We start from the raw sequence: 15,392 nt of genomic DNA, 5'->3' as shown, positions 1-15,392 counted from the left end.
GAAAGGAAGCTTTTGTTTTTGTTTTGTTGTTTTGTTTTGGGGTAGTGTTTTTTGATTGTTGCTCTTTTTTTTTTTTTAAACCCTACAGAACTTTGCAGCACTTGATCACCTTTTGATTTTTTTATGGGAATGTTCTAAGCGTGGTGTACTTCTGACAAACTGGGGGTCCCCTGGGGATGAATTCAGAATAGTGCGATGGGATGGCAAATATCCGGAAAGAGTTTCTTAGGAGCAATTTTTAGTTTGAAGACATTCAAGAAATTTCCCTTTACTTTTTAAGGAAGAGAGGGTCTGTCTACAATGTGTTAGCTTATGTTGCTGCTTCCTCCCCCCCCACCCCTATTTTTTCAGTCTTTTGAGAAAGCTAGAAAATAAATTCCTGGTCAAAGTTGCCCATCCTGTTTGCCGCACTTTATAAGTTATTGTTGCTGAATGATTGGGAGCTGTCCATCAGCGGCAGAGAACTTGCAGTTTACTTAAGAAATTGCGTGTGTGACAAAAGCAGCTGCCAGGAGTGTGGTGGTCCGCGTGAATAGAGGGAGGGAAGGCAATTAGGGGGCTGTGTGGTTGGGGCTTTTTACTTGTCAAAGTGGAGGCTCATTGCTTTTGTTACCACCATGTAAAGGGAATGGCAGGGTTTTGTTTTGGTATTAAGGGCCTTAAAGATTGCTGCCTGACACTTACACAGGAAGGCCAGATAAGTCCAGAAAGAGAGGCCACGGAGCAGTATTTTAAAAAAGAAGAAAAGAAGAAAATGAAGAATTCCCACTTTTTTGTTATCTTTAAGCCCTCCCAGCCCTTGTTTTTGTTGATTTTTTTGGTAGGGGAGTGGCGAGGGTGATTAACTTGTCCCGTGTATTAACAGATTGTTTAAAGACCTACATCATGAAAACATGATGTGGGTTTGGAGATAAACAGATGGGCAATCAGTTCAGTAAATTAAAAACATCTCTACCTTAGGTGTCCTGCCGCCAGAAGAAACCAAATCTTTGCCACTGGTCTTGCCTCAAGCCACACAAGTCCAGGATTCTATGTGGCAGCAGGGGTATTTTCTTACCTGTATGCAAATCGGAGTTGTGTATTTGCTTTTGAAGAGGGTGAAATGGTTTAACACTTGGGGTGGGAAAAGACCAGAAAAGCCGCCTGGATGAGTTTTGTCCCCTGCAACTTTTTCTGTCTGTAATCCCTCCTTGAGCGGCCACCCTCCCACACTCCCCTCCTTCATGTAAAAGAGGACGATTTCTGGCCTGTGATGTCTGAGTGTCTCAACTCAAGTTAAGTTAAACCCACACAAATGTACCCGGCCCTGGATCCCATAAGAGCCCCAGGAAAAGTAAGTCGGGTTTGTGGGATTCAGCTCTAGCCTTTGCATCCCTCTGCCGTTTCCCCTCCTTCTCTCTCTTTCTCTTTCTCTCTCTATTCCTGGGGAAAGCTCACAAAACTCAACAGTCGAAAAAGCGAGTTAGCATTCTGACTATTGGAATACTAGTGAGACCAGGAAGCTTCCTTTCTTCTGCTTCCAGGGAGGCCAGTTGAAAATCTTTCAGGCACATTCTGTTACTCTGGAAGGAAGAGAGGGTGTATACAGGGCAGGCAAGGCCCTGCAAAGTGTCACTTCCGTGTCACTGTGACAAGAAAATATCCATTCCTCCTCCCTCCCCTCTCCCATCGCAGCCCTCTCCCTAAGAAATTTGTTTGGAGGGATTTGACAGTCTTGCAGATAAAGTGCCTGCCTCCTGCACTCTCGGTTGATCATTTTCCCTCATGGCTGACCGTAATTTCTTTGCTACTCTTAGCGGCAGCTCTCTCCCTGCTGCCCAAGGTAACGGGTGAGGGAGGGGACTTTGCTGAGGTGCCCTGAGCTGGCTGGGGAACATGGACCTTCCCCCTTCCTTCACAGATTCTGTAGTGGCAAAGATTAGAAAGTAGAAGGAGTTTTTAATTTTTTTTTTTTTTAAATTAAATCTGCAACCAGCTGAACTCTAGATGATTAGTGGATTTTTTGTTTTTTATTTTTAAGATTTTTTAAGGGATGTGTGTGCAGGGGGAAGGATTAACAAAATAATTCTAGGCAATATGAGTGACAACTTTGAGCATTTTGAGCCTATTTGGCCAGGAATCTGGGGCCATTTCGATCTTTTTAGATGCTTTTTTTCAGTTCTTTAAGGGAAAGCTTTAAAGGGAGGGGAAGCTGGGAGGAAAAAGAAAAGTGAGAAAAGCAGAAAGGGAGGAGAAAAAAAACTGGCCCAGTCCCATCTTGAAGGTACAGAGAAAGTTTTTTTAGAGGTGGAGAGAGGGAAAACCAAGGCTGTTATGTACCCTAGGGATACAATTTTAGTGGGAATGGAAGATTTGAGTGGTAAGGGAGGTGCAGTAGCCTCCGGGGTCTCTCTGTTCCAGCAGTTGGGCGGTTGGCACCTCAATTTGAATTGCTGGGTGAGTAGTGGGGTGTGTGGTATGTGTATGGGGTGTGCGTATGGGGGGATGTGTGTGTGTTCATGTCCATGCTTATGGTATTGACCATTAAACCTATGCCCCCCTCCCCCAATTTAGATCTTGGGAAGGAAAAAACAAAACAATAAATGGTCAACTCAAGCTGTACCCTTTCTCTGAGTCATTTTCACAGCAGTTTTTTGGGGAGGGGGAGAAAGGGTTAAAAAAAGATGGGGAGGAGAGAAGTCTGACTTTCATCACAGTCCTTACACTTCTATGGTAAGGCAGACCCTGTTCCCCAAGTACGGGTGAGCTGGAATCTGGGAAGGGGTGGTACGGTTTGGAATTTCTTCTAACAAATAATTTTTTTCTTCACCCACCAGGGTGGGCTCCATCGGAAGAGAGAGAAGGAAAACGACATTGCCTCATAGAGGAGCATACTTTAAAAGCTTGAAAGTTTTGAGCGATAAGGCTTTAACAGTAGCAGGGCTGTGTAAACTGTGTATTTTGGTTTCATATTTAATGCTAACTTTCTGTTGCTCCGTCAATCTCCAGATTTAGATGCCGGCTTTTTAGGGCTATGGTCTTGCTTGTGGTATGTTTTGTAAACTTAATATAAAATGTGTTTTGGAAAAGAGCCTGATGACAGCTCATTGTGCTGTTAATGATTAGGGAGAAGGCCCTTTTGCAATATGAATTTGGGGTTTAGGATCCATTATACTCTCTTCAACTGTGTCTTGATATCTTTTCTTTTAATAATAATAATAATTATTATTATTATTATTTTGTTTTTTGAGACGGAGTTTCACTCTTTTCGCCCAGGCTGGAGTGCAATGGCGAGATCTCGGCTCCTTCGCAACCTTCGCCTCCCGGGTTCAAACAATTCCCCTGCCTCAGCCTCCTGAGTAGCTGGTATCACAAGCATGCACCAACACGCCCAGCTAATTTTTGTATTTTTAGTAGAGAAGGGGGTTTCACCACGTTGGCCAGGCTGGTCTTGAACTTCTGACCTCAGGTGATCTGCCCGTCTCAGTCTCCCAAAGTGTTAGGATTACAGGCGTGAGCCACCGCGCCCAGCTTCAGTGATTATCTTTTGCCACAAGCTGTAAGGGGATTCTCTTGAATTTGGAGGCAATTCCTTAATTACTTTTATTATTACTTTTATTATTTGTGGTGTTATTGTATGACCAAACAGAAATAATCTGCAGTGGTCGATAAGCTCTTCCATCCAATTTTGGGGTGAGAAGGAATGAAATATACCATAATCTTATGTTTATATTTTCAACATCATGAATTAAATTCTGTGTGTCATATTAAAACACAAGATCATAGATAGTTCTCTAGTTGAGCCTAAAATAACGATGGGTGTAAATCTTGGTTTTCCTTTCTAGCTGTGTGCAACTTTTTGGTTCAATCTAGGATTGTGTAAACTGTCAGGAATGGTGGGGAAGAGAGTGGAGGCTGTGTTGCAAATGTGTACGCTGTGTTACTGCAAATATCACACCTGGTACAGTCTCCCATCTTGAGGTTCTACACCCTAGTTTTCTCAAATTACCTGTGTTAATAGTGGTCCTGTTGGCTTGGTGGGAGTAAACCACTATTCTTGATGTCTTATGAGAAGGGAGTTTTTGAAAATGTAAATTCCCGACTCCAGTGATACAGATATTATGATCTCTGTATAGTCACAACAGGCTGCTGCATCGGCATTTTCTGGAAGCAGCAGAGCCTGAAACCTTGTATTCTTAGGGAAACCTCCCCTTTGTGGTTTGGGGTTGTTGGGGACCTGGCTGAGCTGTGTAATAGAATTCTTTCCTTCTGCAATATTTTGGAATGTGATGAAATCCTGACATGCCCTCCAGATTACATACTTCTGCACACATTTAAGGATTTTTGAAAAAATTCAACTTTGCCTGGGTCACTCCCTCGTTCCCTAAACTTGCAACACATCAACTGGAGATCGGAGGGACAGCAATTGTGTTTACCCTCTTCGTCCCATGGTGACCCGGCGTCATTTTCATGCGTGTTATTTATTCTGACTGCAGATGCCCGTTAAAGGATGCCCACGTTTGGGATACTAACAAGGCAGGATAGAACAGAACAATGCAGTTCTGCCTTTGTGTTCGTCTTCCTTTCCGTCGGTCTTTGCTGAATCACAGGGTTTGGGCATTTGTATTTGTTGAGCCACATGAGTGGAAACGTTCATTCTTCCTCTTGGCTTACCTCCTCTTTTCTATGGGGAAAATTTACCTGATCAGCGAAAGAAAAAAGCTGTTTCTTGAGCTTTTCTCAGACTCCATGGAGTAGGCATAATTTTCAAATAAGACTGAGATTCGAAAGTTAGGCACAGGGTATACAAGAAAAACAAAAGAGTTTTTTATGCAGCTGTTCCTTGTAAATAAATTAGAAAGTCGGTGTCAGATTTTGTTCACTATTTCTTTCTTTAATTCCTCAGGATGTAATAACCATTATGCTCTTAAAATTTGCTCTAAATCAAAATTGGTGATTTCCTTTCCATTATATTTAGGAATCTCTAGATTTGGGGTTGTTGTGTTTGGTGGCGAGGGGTTGTTCTGGAAATCATTATTATTTGTTAAAAGTTGTTTTGAATTTGAGCTTTTGGATTTCTTCATTTGGGATAGGTTCGATTTATTTCTGGCTCGGTTTGGAAGATCCGCTCTCCTAGAAACAGCTGTACTCTCTTACCCAATTCCCAAACATTCTCTGCAAATTCGGACACTTAACAAGATTGATTATGTTAACGCTAATCATTTAATACCCAAGTAGTAGAGAAATATTTGGCGGGAGGGTGGAGGTTGCAGATTCCTGGGAAATTACTTAGGGGTGAAGTGACTGGTTCTTCATCCCTGAGACCTGGTGGAGGATTAGGACAGAGGGCCCCGTTGTGCCTGTCGCGCCCCCTCACTGACCTCCAGGTTGAGAATTTTGTGACGCTGCCGGAGGGAGGCAGAGGCAGGCAGGAAGAAAACCCTGGAAACTCGCTGATCAGGGGCGAGCCTGGACCGGGTGGGCTAAGAAGTAAGCTTGCAAGTGTTTTAAAGGTTGGCTAGAGGAGGCACAATGGGATGTTTTCTTTTTAATTGGAAAATAAATGAGAATGAGTGGAAATAAATTATGTTTAATGAACTTAACTGGAAGTAATTGTTCAAGAGCCTGTGAATGCACAGCTTTGCTGGGTCAGGCCTTGGCTGCGGTCTTCACAAAGCCAAGCAGCTGGTGCACATCTTTACTTTCCAGGTTCGAATGTTCCTCTATTCCTCCATCTCAACACCTTCTTTATTTTCCAGGTTCGAATATTCCTCTATTCCTCCATCTCAACACCTTCTTTATTTTCCAGATTCGAATGTTCCTCTATTCCTCCATCCCAACACCTCTAGCCCACCCACCACCTCTCACCCCCCAGCCCTTCCATCCTCCTTTCGAGGATTGAGAAAAGGTCTTTAAGAGTTGAACTTGGTCCTCTCGACCCTTCACGTTTGGCAGTCTGTTTGGTGTGTTACCAGCTGGGTGCTTATAATATAGAAAGGGCTACCCCCAAAAAAGGTCAAGGACTTGAAGTGATCGAGTTTGTTCTAGGTATTTGCCTGTGTGTGTGTGAGAATTTGGATGAAAACTGACTGCACGTTTCTCCTCTCCCTGCTTGCTCTGTTCAGTCATTTCCCAGCAAGGAGAATTTTAATGCCTGTGTGAATCCATGAGAAACTATGAGTCGGCAAAATTTCACAGACGGCAGGGAGAATCGTCTCTCTTCCTCCTCTTGCTGTCTAAATGGATTTGATTCCAGAGAGAGAGAGAGAGAGAGAGAAAGAGAAATAAAAGCCAGCCATTGATAATTTACAAAACAAATAAGCAGCACCCTTCCTGGGAGGCTCTCAGGGGTTGGAGATGCTCTGACGCTCTGACTCTGCTCTAACTCTGCAGCCTGCGGGGGTGGGTTCTTGCAGCAGCCCAGCCGGAGGATGCAGGCTGTGTGCTGTGGCTGGCAGGGTGGGCTTCGCTTTTCTGCATCTCACAGGCAGATCTCTTTTCTCTTACCACCTTGTTTCTTCAAGTAAAACTCGAACCCTGTGAAACCTTCTGTCTTTTATTTATTATTTCCAACAGGCAGTGCTGTAGCTATCAATAGAAGTCTTGTCCAGGGAAACAATCCACCATTAGCTGGGAGCAAGGCCTTAGACAGAAAGGAGCAACATTCAACTAAGAAAGCACCCCGGCCACGGCGCTGGATGGGTCCTGTCTAGCCGCAAGGGGAGAGGGGCACGGGCCAGGGTAAAATGCTCTGAGGAAGCCCACCCATTTGGGGCCACGGGAGGAAGTCATGACTGCTGTTTTTTTTTTCTGCAAAAGCAAGTGTTGGCCTGCTGGGTTGGGATGGGACTGTCCATGCAGGGCTGGGCCCAGATTGCACTGGCTGTGTCTGTCTCCTGTGACCATCCCATCAGCAGAAATAGTTCCTAACTGCTGGGGTCATAGGTTGTTGGGGGACAGGAGGGTTACCTTGGCTGAGTTTGCCAAAGGGTGGTTGATAGACAAGAAACAGTCCTTCCTTCGTTGTGTCCCCAACCTGTCCTCTTCCCCAACTTGCCACAGCTTCAGTGACGTGAAATTTTTCTTAACGTTTTAGCTGTTGCCGTTGGTCTTGCTGCAGCCGTAGCAAACGGCATCTGGAAAAATACATAGAGGTGGACTATAAACCCATTTTTAAATGTAAACCTGGAGTGAATAGTGTCCCTTCCTCATGCTGATTTCAGCCCCTGGGAGGGCTGGTAAGTGAAGACCCCCAAAGACCTTCCATGCCCACCGTGAGGAGGGGAAAAGGCTGACAAATGCTCCTCTGTTGCTTTAGTTTAATTGTGCGGAGCTCCTAAAGGCACTTTCTGGCCCCATTTTCCTCCTGCAGAAAGAGGGCAGCAGTAGGGGCGTATTGAAGAGGAGGGCCGAGGGAGACACCAGGGCCAGCAATGGCTCTATTTGTTTTCAGCGTCTGTTGATTAATAGGTTGCGGAGGTGAATGGCGAGCTTTCATTCCCTCTAGGTTGCCCACAGTTATAGAGGCTTGTGGGGTCGGGGTGAGAGGGGGACTAAGCAGAGGGATCTTAGAAGTGCCTTAATCAATCTTTCACTTGCCAGGTTCCAAATGAAGAACAGCGTCTGGATGGGTGTGTGGGCGCTTGGCGATGAGGGTGGCATGGCCAAGTTGCAGAGGGCTATGCTTAACGGTTCTTGAAAGGTCAAAGGTCAGCCACAGGGGCTCCTCCCCCTCCCCATTCCCCCCCACTGTAGTCGATGAATACGATGAATACTTTGGGTGGAAGGGCTTTGTGTGCCTTGAGGGCTGTTAAAGGACCTTTTCTTTATAATTTAACTATTCAATGCTGAAAACCCATGGAACCTAAGGAACCAGACAGAGCAAAGCTTGGCTTTGCGAAATAGCGATTTCTCCAGGTAGAAAGCATAAAGCCCTGAATGATTTAAAGTCAGATGAGGATTTTGGTTCCTTTTACATAGATACTGTTTACTTCATTTAATGGCTCGGTTTTTTGGTGGCCTTTTTCTTTAGATTCTTGTCAGCCCAGGACTGACCGCGTAAAGTGTTTTTTATCATCTGAATCCTGCTGGGCCGATATATTGCGTGTTTGTATTTGAGAAGCAGAAACATCCTATTAAATGTCTTTATCCCCTGCATCCCCGGTCCTCTTCCCATAATCAGCCACATGTGTAAAAATCCCTGCTAAAAATACTCAATGCCCTGTGGCAAGGGTATGCCTGGCTAAGGCAGGGAACCCTGAGCTCCTCCTAATTTGGGTTTTCGGGGTAATATCTGCCGAAAATGGTCTAGGATGCAGCGATTGGTAGGTGGGAGTTTGAGGACAGATCCCACCGAGAGTCCTGAAGCAGCTGTGTCCAATGGGAAGGTTGGCCCAGGCTGATCTCATTGAGTGCATCTCACTAGATGAACACAGCAATTAACCCCATCCCAGTAATGCCAGTTTCTGCAGACTGGGACAGTGCAGAGGTGGGGTGGTGGAGGCAGGCAGGTGAGGCTGCAGAGCTTAGAAACACCACTCTCTCAAGGCATGTCACCTGGAAAAAAAATATCTTTACCTACTGCGTGGAACTGATAACAAATGCCGACTACTTCATAGGCTCGTTGTAAGGATTTCCTAGAATAAAGCACGCCGTGAACTCAGCACAGAGGCACACAGACATAGAGCCCAAGGCACCATTGAACAGTGGCCACCCTGAGCTGTGCTGGTGTGGATGGTAGTGCTTCAGGGGTAGCAACCGGTCAATCCCCATCCTACCCTCATTTCATCTAGAAAAGGTGTTCTGAGCTGATGGTGGTGGTGTGACTTCGGCAGCTATGGTATAACAGTTTTGAAATTATGTGAGTTATTCGTATATGAGTGTTTGCTGTTTTTGTGGCTCAGAGAGTCCGTTTTCATCATGTTTTCAGAGTTCAGTACAGCAACGCGGGCTCTTCACACAGCTCTGCTTGACCATCACTACCATGACCTTGAACATTGGTTTGCTGTCACTGGTCGTGATGACTTTGTATCCCCATGTAGTTTTGAAGATGTATTTAGGTAAAATAGTTCCCAAAAAGGTACCTGGCCTTATGTTGAGCTGTTTCCCTTGCACATTGGGCTCTGTTTATAAAGAGAGAAAAAGGGGAGGGAATAAGTACTGCAGGCTAATGAGCCCACCAGCACCCCCAGCATGGATAGTTGCTGCTAATTTAGTTGCCATGAGTACATTTCTGGAAGGTTGTCTATGTTGCAACCAAGTTACTTTTCACATCTGAATTTTCTTAGGGTGGTGCGGTTTTGAACACAATTCTTAAAGACCTCGTTAGAGAAGTGGGAGGTGTTCAAAGAGAAGGAGAATGTCCAAGGGGCATCTTTCTATTTGGATTCTTTTGTGTTTCATTTGTGACAGCTCTTACTTAAAGGCCCTTGCCCTGATCTGGAAGGGACCATGATCATCTCCACCTGCCTTTTTTTGTTTGTTTGTTTAACTTTCAGCTCCTCTGTGGCAATCTCATTTATTGGCATAGTGAAATGATGACTCTTCTCACAAGAGATATTAAAATATATGGATTAATTAAACACCTCATTTTGAAGAAGGGTATGTGCCTGAGGAAAGTGCCACTAATCATCTAGAACGATCTTGCCCCATAAACAAACATCCTTACCTTTGAAATCAGGAGTGGAGTCGTGGCTGTGTGTCCCCCTCGCTCCATGAATTAAATCAGAAGAGGCTAGAGGGATAGTGAACTGCGTCATCATTAGTATTCATCGGATTGCATTTTCAAAGCATCTTTGTATTGCACATTTAGCTTGTGCCTGTCACTGTGCTAAATACTTCACATGCAAGTTCTCGTTCAGTTTTCACAACCCTGCGAGGTAGACATGATTCTCATCCGGAGTTGACAGAGACAGAAAGGAAGTCTTGAGAGAGGTCACGCAGCCAACCTGGTGAGGAAGAATTAAAACCCGGGTATTCCTTGAATTCAGTTCTTGAATCACTGTGTGCATTGCCAGTTGCCCCTAAAACCCTTTTAAAGGCACAGTTGTAATTGAGATAGTGTCTGCAAGGGTATTGAACTGGATGGTCCGGAAGGACCACTACGTTCTGTTCTGTGATTCTAAGGACACTACATTTAAAGAGCGCCGCCGTTTACTTGAAGTGAATCTGTGATTGGCTTTGTCTTTCCCTTCGAATGCTTGCAGTTGCAATCTGGTGGTTCTTATGCAGTTTAGGAGAATGTGCTCTCCATTCCACAGGCTGGTCATTTGGGAGGACACAAAGTTCTGGAAGACATAGTCCTTGTCCCTAAGGAACTTAGGTTGGGTGCACACACACCCCCAGCAATGGGCATCATGTGATGTAGGAAGAAAGGGTCCTGGGGTCTGAGGCCGGAGAGACATAGGCATTTGCAAGAAGAAAATCCTTCCATCATAGAGGTTTCCAGGTAGAGGGAGGTTGGATGGAGTGGCAGGTAGTCCCTGGCTTTGGCAGGTATGACCACAGAGTTCTCCTCTCTTGCAAGGGAACCCATGAGCTTGGACAGAGAGGAAGTTCTGTTCTTTCACAGGGACCTGCCTGGCATGCAGTTGAGGTCAGAAAGGAGTAGGGCTAGTCCTAGTACAGGTCCCATTTTTTTGCCCTAAAGCCTGGCAGCACCTAAAGCTTCCAATTCCCTACCACCCCCTCCCCCCCCCCCCCCCCCCCCCCATGATATAGTTTTGACTGAACAGGAAAACACTAGTTGGCTAGGCTCAGGTGTGCAACATAATACTGGGAGAGGTGTTGGTAGCCAGAACACAGGGGGATAGAACCTTTTGTTGGAATCGCCTTCATATGTATATCTAAGAAGATGGAGACTTAATTTTTAAATCTTATGCTCAGTGAACTCCATTATTGCCCAGATGCTGTCTTCCTCTTTTGTTGCAAAGTAGAGAAAGAAGGTTTTCCCCACATCTCCCCTTAGTCCTGCTTAGAACATGGCTGTGGGATTTGTGCTTCTTTACTGTAAACAGATCATGTCATCTGGACAGCTTCTTCTTAACAGTAAAAATAACATTACTAATAAACCACTGTAATAGATAATAAATAACAAACATGTGCTAGGTTATGTGCTAAGGCTTTTCCTGGGTTCCTTAAGACCTAGGACTTGATTCCTCATCAGAACTCATGGCTCTTTACCTCTGTGCTTGCCTGTGTGCATGTGGTCCTCGTGGCTGAACACAGGAACCACCCACAACACCCAGGAAGCAGGCCCAAGATGCTTGGGTCCTGAGTCCAGATCCACTGTGAATGAATCAGGGCCTACTGAGAGATTTCCTAGGATTGGGGAATCTGAGTGAGTGGGAAGCATCCTGGGAGATGCTTGACTCGGGGCTAACTGCTGCTGGTTCTGATGCCCACCACTAGCCCTTTCTTCTCCCATGTGCTGCTTCTCATGGCTGATGGTGGTCCTCCTCCCGTGGTACTTGATCAGTCCTTCCACCCCTGAGTGATCATCTTCCCTTCTCTGGGCTGTGGGTGGTTCTCCCCACTGGCCCTGGTGTTTTTTCACACTCACTTTAAACTGTCTGGAGCTGGTCTGCTTTCTTTCATGTCAGTGGGTATGTATCTTTCCAACCAAAGAGAAAACTTCTGGAAGGCAGCAACAGCCTTGCCTCCAAAGGTCTCCACTTTGTCCGTGTCTGTCTCTTTCCCTCCTTTCCTCTCCTTTTCTCTTTTCCCTCCCCACCTCAGCACACAGTGTGGGAGCTTCCTTGTTCCTTATTTCTCAAGTTGTCCTGAGCAAATGTTCTTCTTAAGGAATCCTTAGTGCCTGTCCATGAGGTGCCAGCACTGGCCATGAGGTAGCAGCCCTTCACCCTGGCCCTGGCCTGCCCAGCCCTTCATGGCTGCCCCTTCTGTGGAAGTGCTTCTGGTTTCCAAAGCTCCCTCTGCTTTGGTGGCTTTTAACTTACTTGCTTTGATTGCAAAATGGTAGCATATAACACAAAGCTCCTATAAGCAAAAACACTAGTTGGCTAGGCTCAGGCGTGCAAAATAATACTGGGAGAGGTGTTGGTAGCCAGAACACAGGGCCCCACCTTTTGTTGGAATCGCCTTCATATGTATATCTAAGAAGGTGGAGGCTTAATTTTTAAATCTTATGCTCAGTGAACTCCATTATTGCCCAAATGCTGTCTTCCTCTTTTGTTGTAAAGTAGAGAAAGAGGGTTTTCCCCACATCTCCCCTTAGTCCTGCTTAGAACATGGCTGTGGGATTTGTGCTTCTTTACTGTAAACAGATCATGTCATCTGGACATGATCTCCCCTTTCTCCAAGAGGCCAGTTATACATAGGAATTGGTAAACCAGGCTGTTGGAAGCGTTGACTTCTTTTTCTGCAGTTTTTTTCTGGGGCATCTAGAGAGAAGGCCTTATTTTTCTTTCCACACATAACCACAAAAAAGTTAAAAGCACTTTTTAAAAGACGCTTTCCCCCTCAATTACCTGTGGTAAGAAATGCTGTTCCTATATTACATTCCTTCCTCACCCATTTAAAAAAAAAAAAAAAAAAAATGGACAAGAAGAGAACCAGTAAAGAGAACTAACTGCTTAGTGATCCCTGAACTCAACAGGCGCTAGTGGGCAGCACTAGAACCTTCCTTCTTTTCTTTTAATGCAATTCCTTTTCCTTGATGTTAATGCAAGTTGTGCCTTCCTAAAAGTAATAAAAGGAAATGAAGACACGTTCTGAAATGAAACTTGACTCTAATCCATTCATCATCTAATACTTGCCTCTTTATCTTCGCTGGTACCTAATCTGGTTAAATGTCCCTGTTGTAGGATTTTAGTGAAAATCCTCTATGGGGAATAGGGTTTTTTGCAATTGGATTACTCTCCGTAAATGGCCCAGTAGTTCGCTTGTTTCAGCTTAATTTTTTCTTTGTGATCTTGCTGGGCTAAGTTATAGCACAGTGTAGTGGAGTGGGGAGGGGTGGACTGAGCAGGAGGTGGGGGAAAGAGGAGGAGAATAATTTGGGAAAGCCTGGGTCTGGCAACTAGAAACATTTTTTAAATGCTTTTCTTCCCCCCACCCCGCCCTCTGCTTCTCTCCACTGACCCACCCTTCCCAAACATAAAAATGCCTGTACTTTGTTTTCTAGAACTGCCCATTTCTAAAATGCGTACCTTTTATTAGCCCAATTCGTCATCATCCAGTTAATGTATTAGCATTCCGGGATGACTTTCTAATGAAATTCCTAATGAATCAGGGCTGCTGTAATCTGCATAGAATATGCAGGTGATTGCCAGGCAGTTTAGAGCTTTCTGGTAAAGTTCACACTCCCACCCAAACCACGAGTGGGGCTTTGCGTCCATACTGTCTGAGAAGGACTGTAGCATGCCGGCTGTTTCTAAGGGCAGGGAGGGGATAGGAGCTGTCGGGGGCGGGGGAGGGGCGGTGGCTAAGGAGGCTGGCTGGGTGGGATTTGGGCCCGGCCGGTTTCTTTTAAGTGGTGATTTTCCTAGATGGTCCCCTGTGCAGCCTGCCTGCCTCCTGGAGGTGGGGCCTTGGGGTAGGAGGTCCCCACCACATGCGGAAACGCAGTAGGCATGGGAGATTAAAGTCCCCGCTTCCAACTCACCGGTCGACGGGAAAAGTGCAGACTCTTGGGCTCCATAATGGGGTAGGGATGGAGAAGGTATTTTAAAAGCCAGGCTTAGTGGGGAAATAAAAACTAAAGCAGACCCACCCAGAGAGCTGTCTTACAACTATCTATTTATTCGGACTCGGGGGAGTATGGGACGGGCAGCGCTGAGTGCATCTTAGAAAATCCAGGTGGGAGGCTGCAGTCAGGGGAACCCACGGGCCCGGTGCTCTGAAGACCTGGGCTGCCGGAACCGGCTTGATGGTGTCTTTCCCTGTTCTCCTCCCCACAGTCGAACAAAGTGCCAGTGGTGCAGCACCCTCACCATGTCCACCCCCTCACGCCTCTTATCACGTACAGCAATGAACACTTCACGCCGGGAAACCCACCTCCACACTTACCAGCCGACGTAGACCCCAAAACAGGTAGGCCATGGGCTTGGGAGCCAAGGTAGAGCGCTGGTCCTGGGGTTCTGGGGAATCTGTTGAGGCCTCCACAGGAACCCCAGGGGCGGAGCAGGAGGGGACTGGGTGGGAACGGTGGTGGGGGGCCCCTGTTGCTTTTCTGGGTGTTGAAAAGGAAGCTCTTTGGGGTGATTGAGGCCTGGTGTGGGAGTGGTTTTCCACTCCCTTTGGAGAAGTTCATTTGCGGTGTTAAATATCTCTTCATGGCTTCCAGTGCCCCTGAAGGGGCTGTCTTGGGAACCCAGCTCTGAGTCCTCAGTATGTTTCAGGAGTGGCTTTTAACTCTAAGAGCCTCAGACAGACCTGGATGCAGGAATCATACTGAAGGCATTTCTTGGGTCCCTCCTCAGCTTCCTGGGAAGATGTGACAGCATGACTTTCCAAACCTCAGCTCCCTCGCTGGCTAAGAGGCTCCAGTCACTACTTGACAATGGCTTGTTGGTATAGCCTCAAAAAGCCACATCACTGGATTCTGCGTTTTCTTCGCTAATTTATTTAACTTCTTTGTCCCCTACAATATTCTAGGTATTGCTGAGCCCATTTTACAGATGTGAATACTGAAGCCCAGGCAGGTTGCTTCATTTCTTCTTAGAACAACCAGTGGGTGTCTGGGAGAAGTTGCCATGCTTTTCAGTGTCCCTGTTGTTGTTGTTTTGAAACAGAGTCTTGCTCTGACATTCAGGCTGGAGTGCCGTGGAGCGATTTTGGCTCCCTGTGACCTCTGCCTCCCAGTTTTAAACAATTCTCCTGCCTGAGCCTCCCAAGTAGCTGGGACTACAGGCATGTGCCACCATACCCGGCTAATTTTTGTATTTTTAGTAGAGACAGGGTTTCACCATGTTAGCCAGGCTGGTCTTGAATTTTTGACCGCCTCGGCCTCCCAAAGTGCTGGGATTACAGGCATGAGCCACCACACCCAACCCAGCGTCCCCTTTTTATCCCAGTCGTTCACTGACTGCTCTTTTCCCAAAGGGGAGAAGGAGAGAAGGTGGGGTTACTTTTAGTTCTCCTTCAACAAGATCTAAATCAGGCAGGCAGCCCCAGCTCCTGGTGGGGTGGTCTTGGGAGAACAGGTAAGCTTAGTGTGTGTCTTTCAGGCTACCCAGTGTGTTGGTAGGAGTTTCCCTTCCCAGCTCAGTAATTGGAAGGATGGGTTTAAGTCCGTGATCACGCATCACTTCGTTAGAGGGGATTGGTAGTGCTGGGGTAGGTAGAGGGGATTGGTAGTGCTGGGGTAGGTAGGCTGCCTGGTTAGGCGGCCTTCACTGCCCCTGAAAGAAGCCACACGTGAGCTGGGTTTTACTGGTCTCTGAGCCCCTTTG

The 15,392-nt window shown here is 46.2% G+C and overlaps 1 protein-coding gene across 41 annotated transcripts in view; it reads left to right on the top strand.

Moving 5' to 3' along the window:
* Window positions 1-15,392, top strand: part of TCF7L2 (transcription factor 7 like 2) — a 219,443-nt gene that overhangs the window by 179,216 nt on the left and 24,835 nt on the right. For all 41 annotated transcript variants that reach the window (XM_031652056.1, XM_031652055.1, XM_031652058.1 and 38 more), the window contains one exon: window positions 13,899-14,031. In XM_031652056.1, coding sequence (XP_031507916.1) covers window positions 13,899-14,031 — 133 coding nt within the window. The remainder of the gene's footprint in view (window positions 1-13,898; window positions 14,032-15,392) is intronic.

The sequence above is a fragment of the Papio anubis genome, chromosome 11 (assembly GCF_008728515.1).
Source record: "Papio anubis isolate 15944 chromosome 11, Panubis1.0, whole genome shotgun sequence".
In the NCBI taxonomy this organism is placed as follows: Eukaryota; Metazoa; Chordata; class Mammalia; order Primates; family Cercopithecidae; genus Papio; species Papio anubis.
This window is presented reverse-complemented; position numbering and strand designations above follow the sequence as displayed.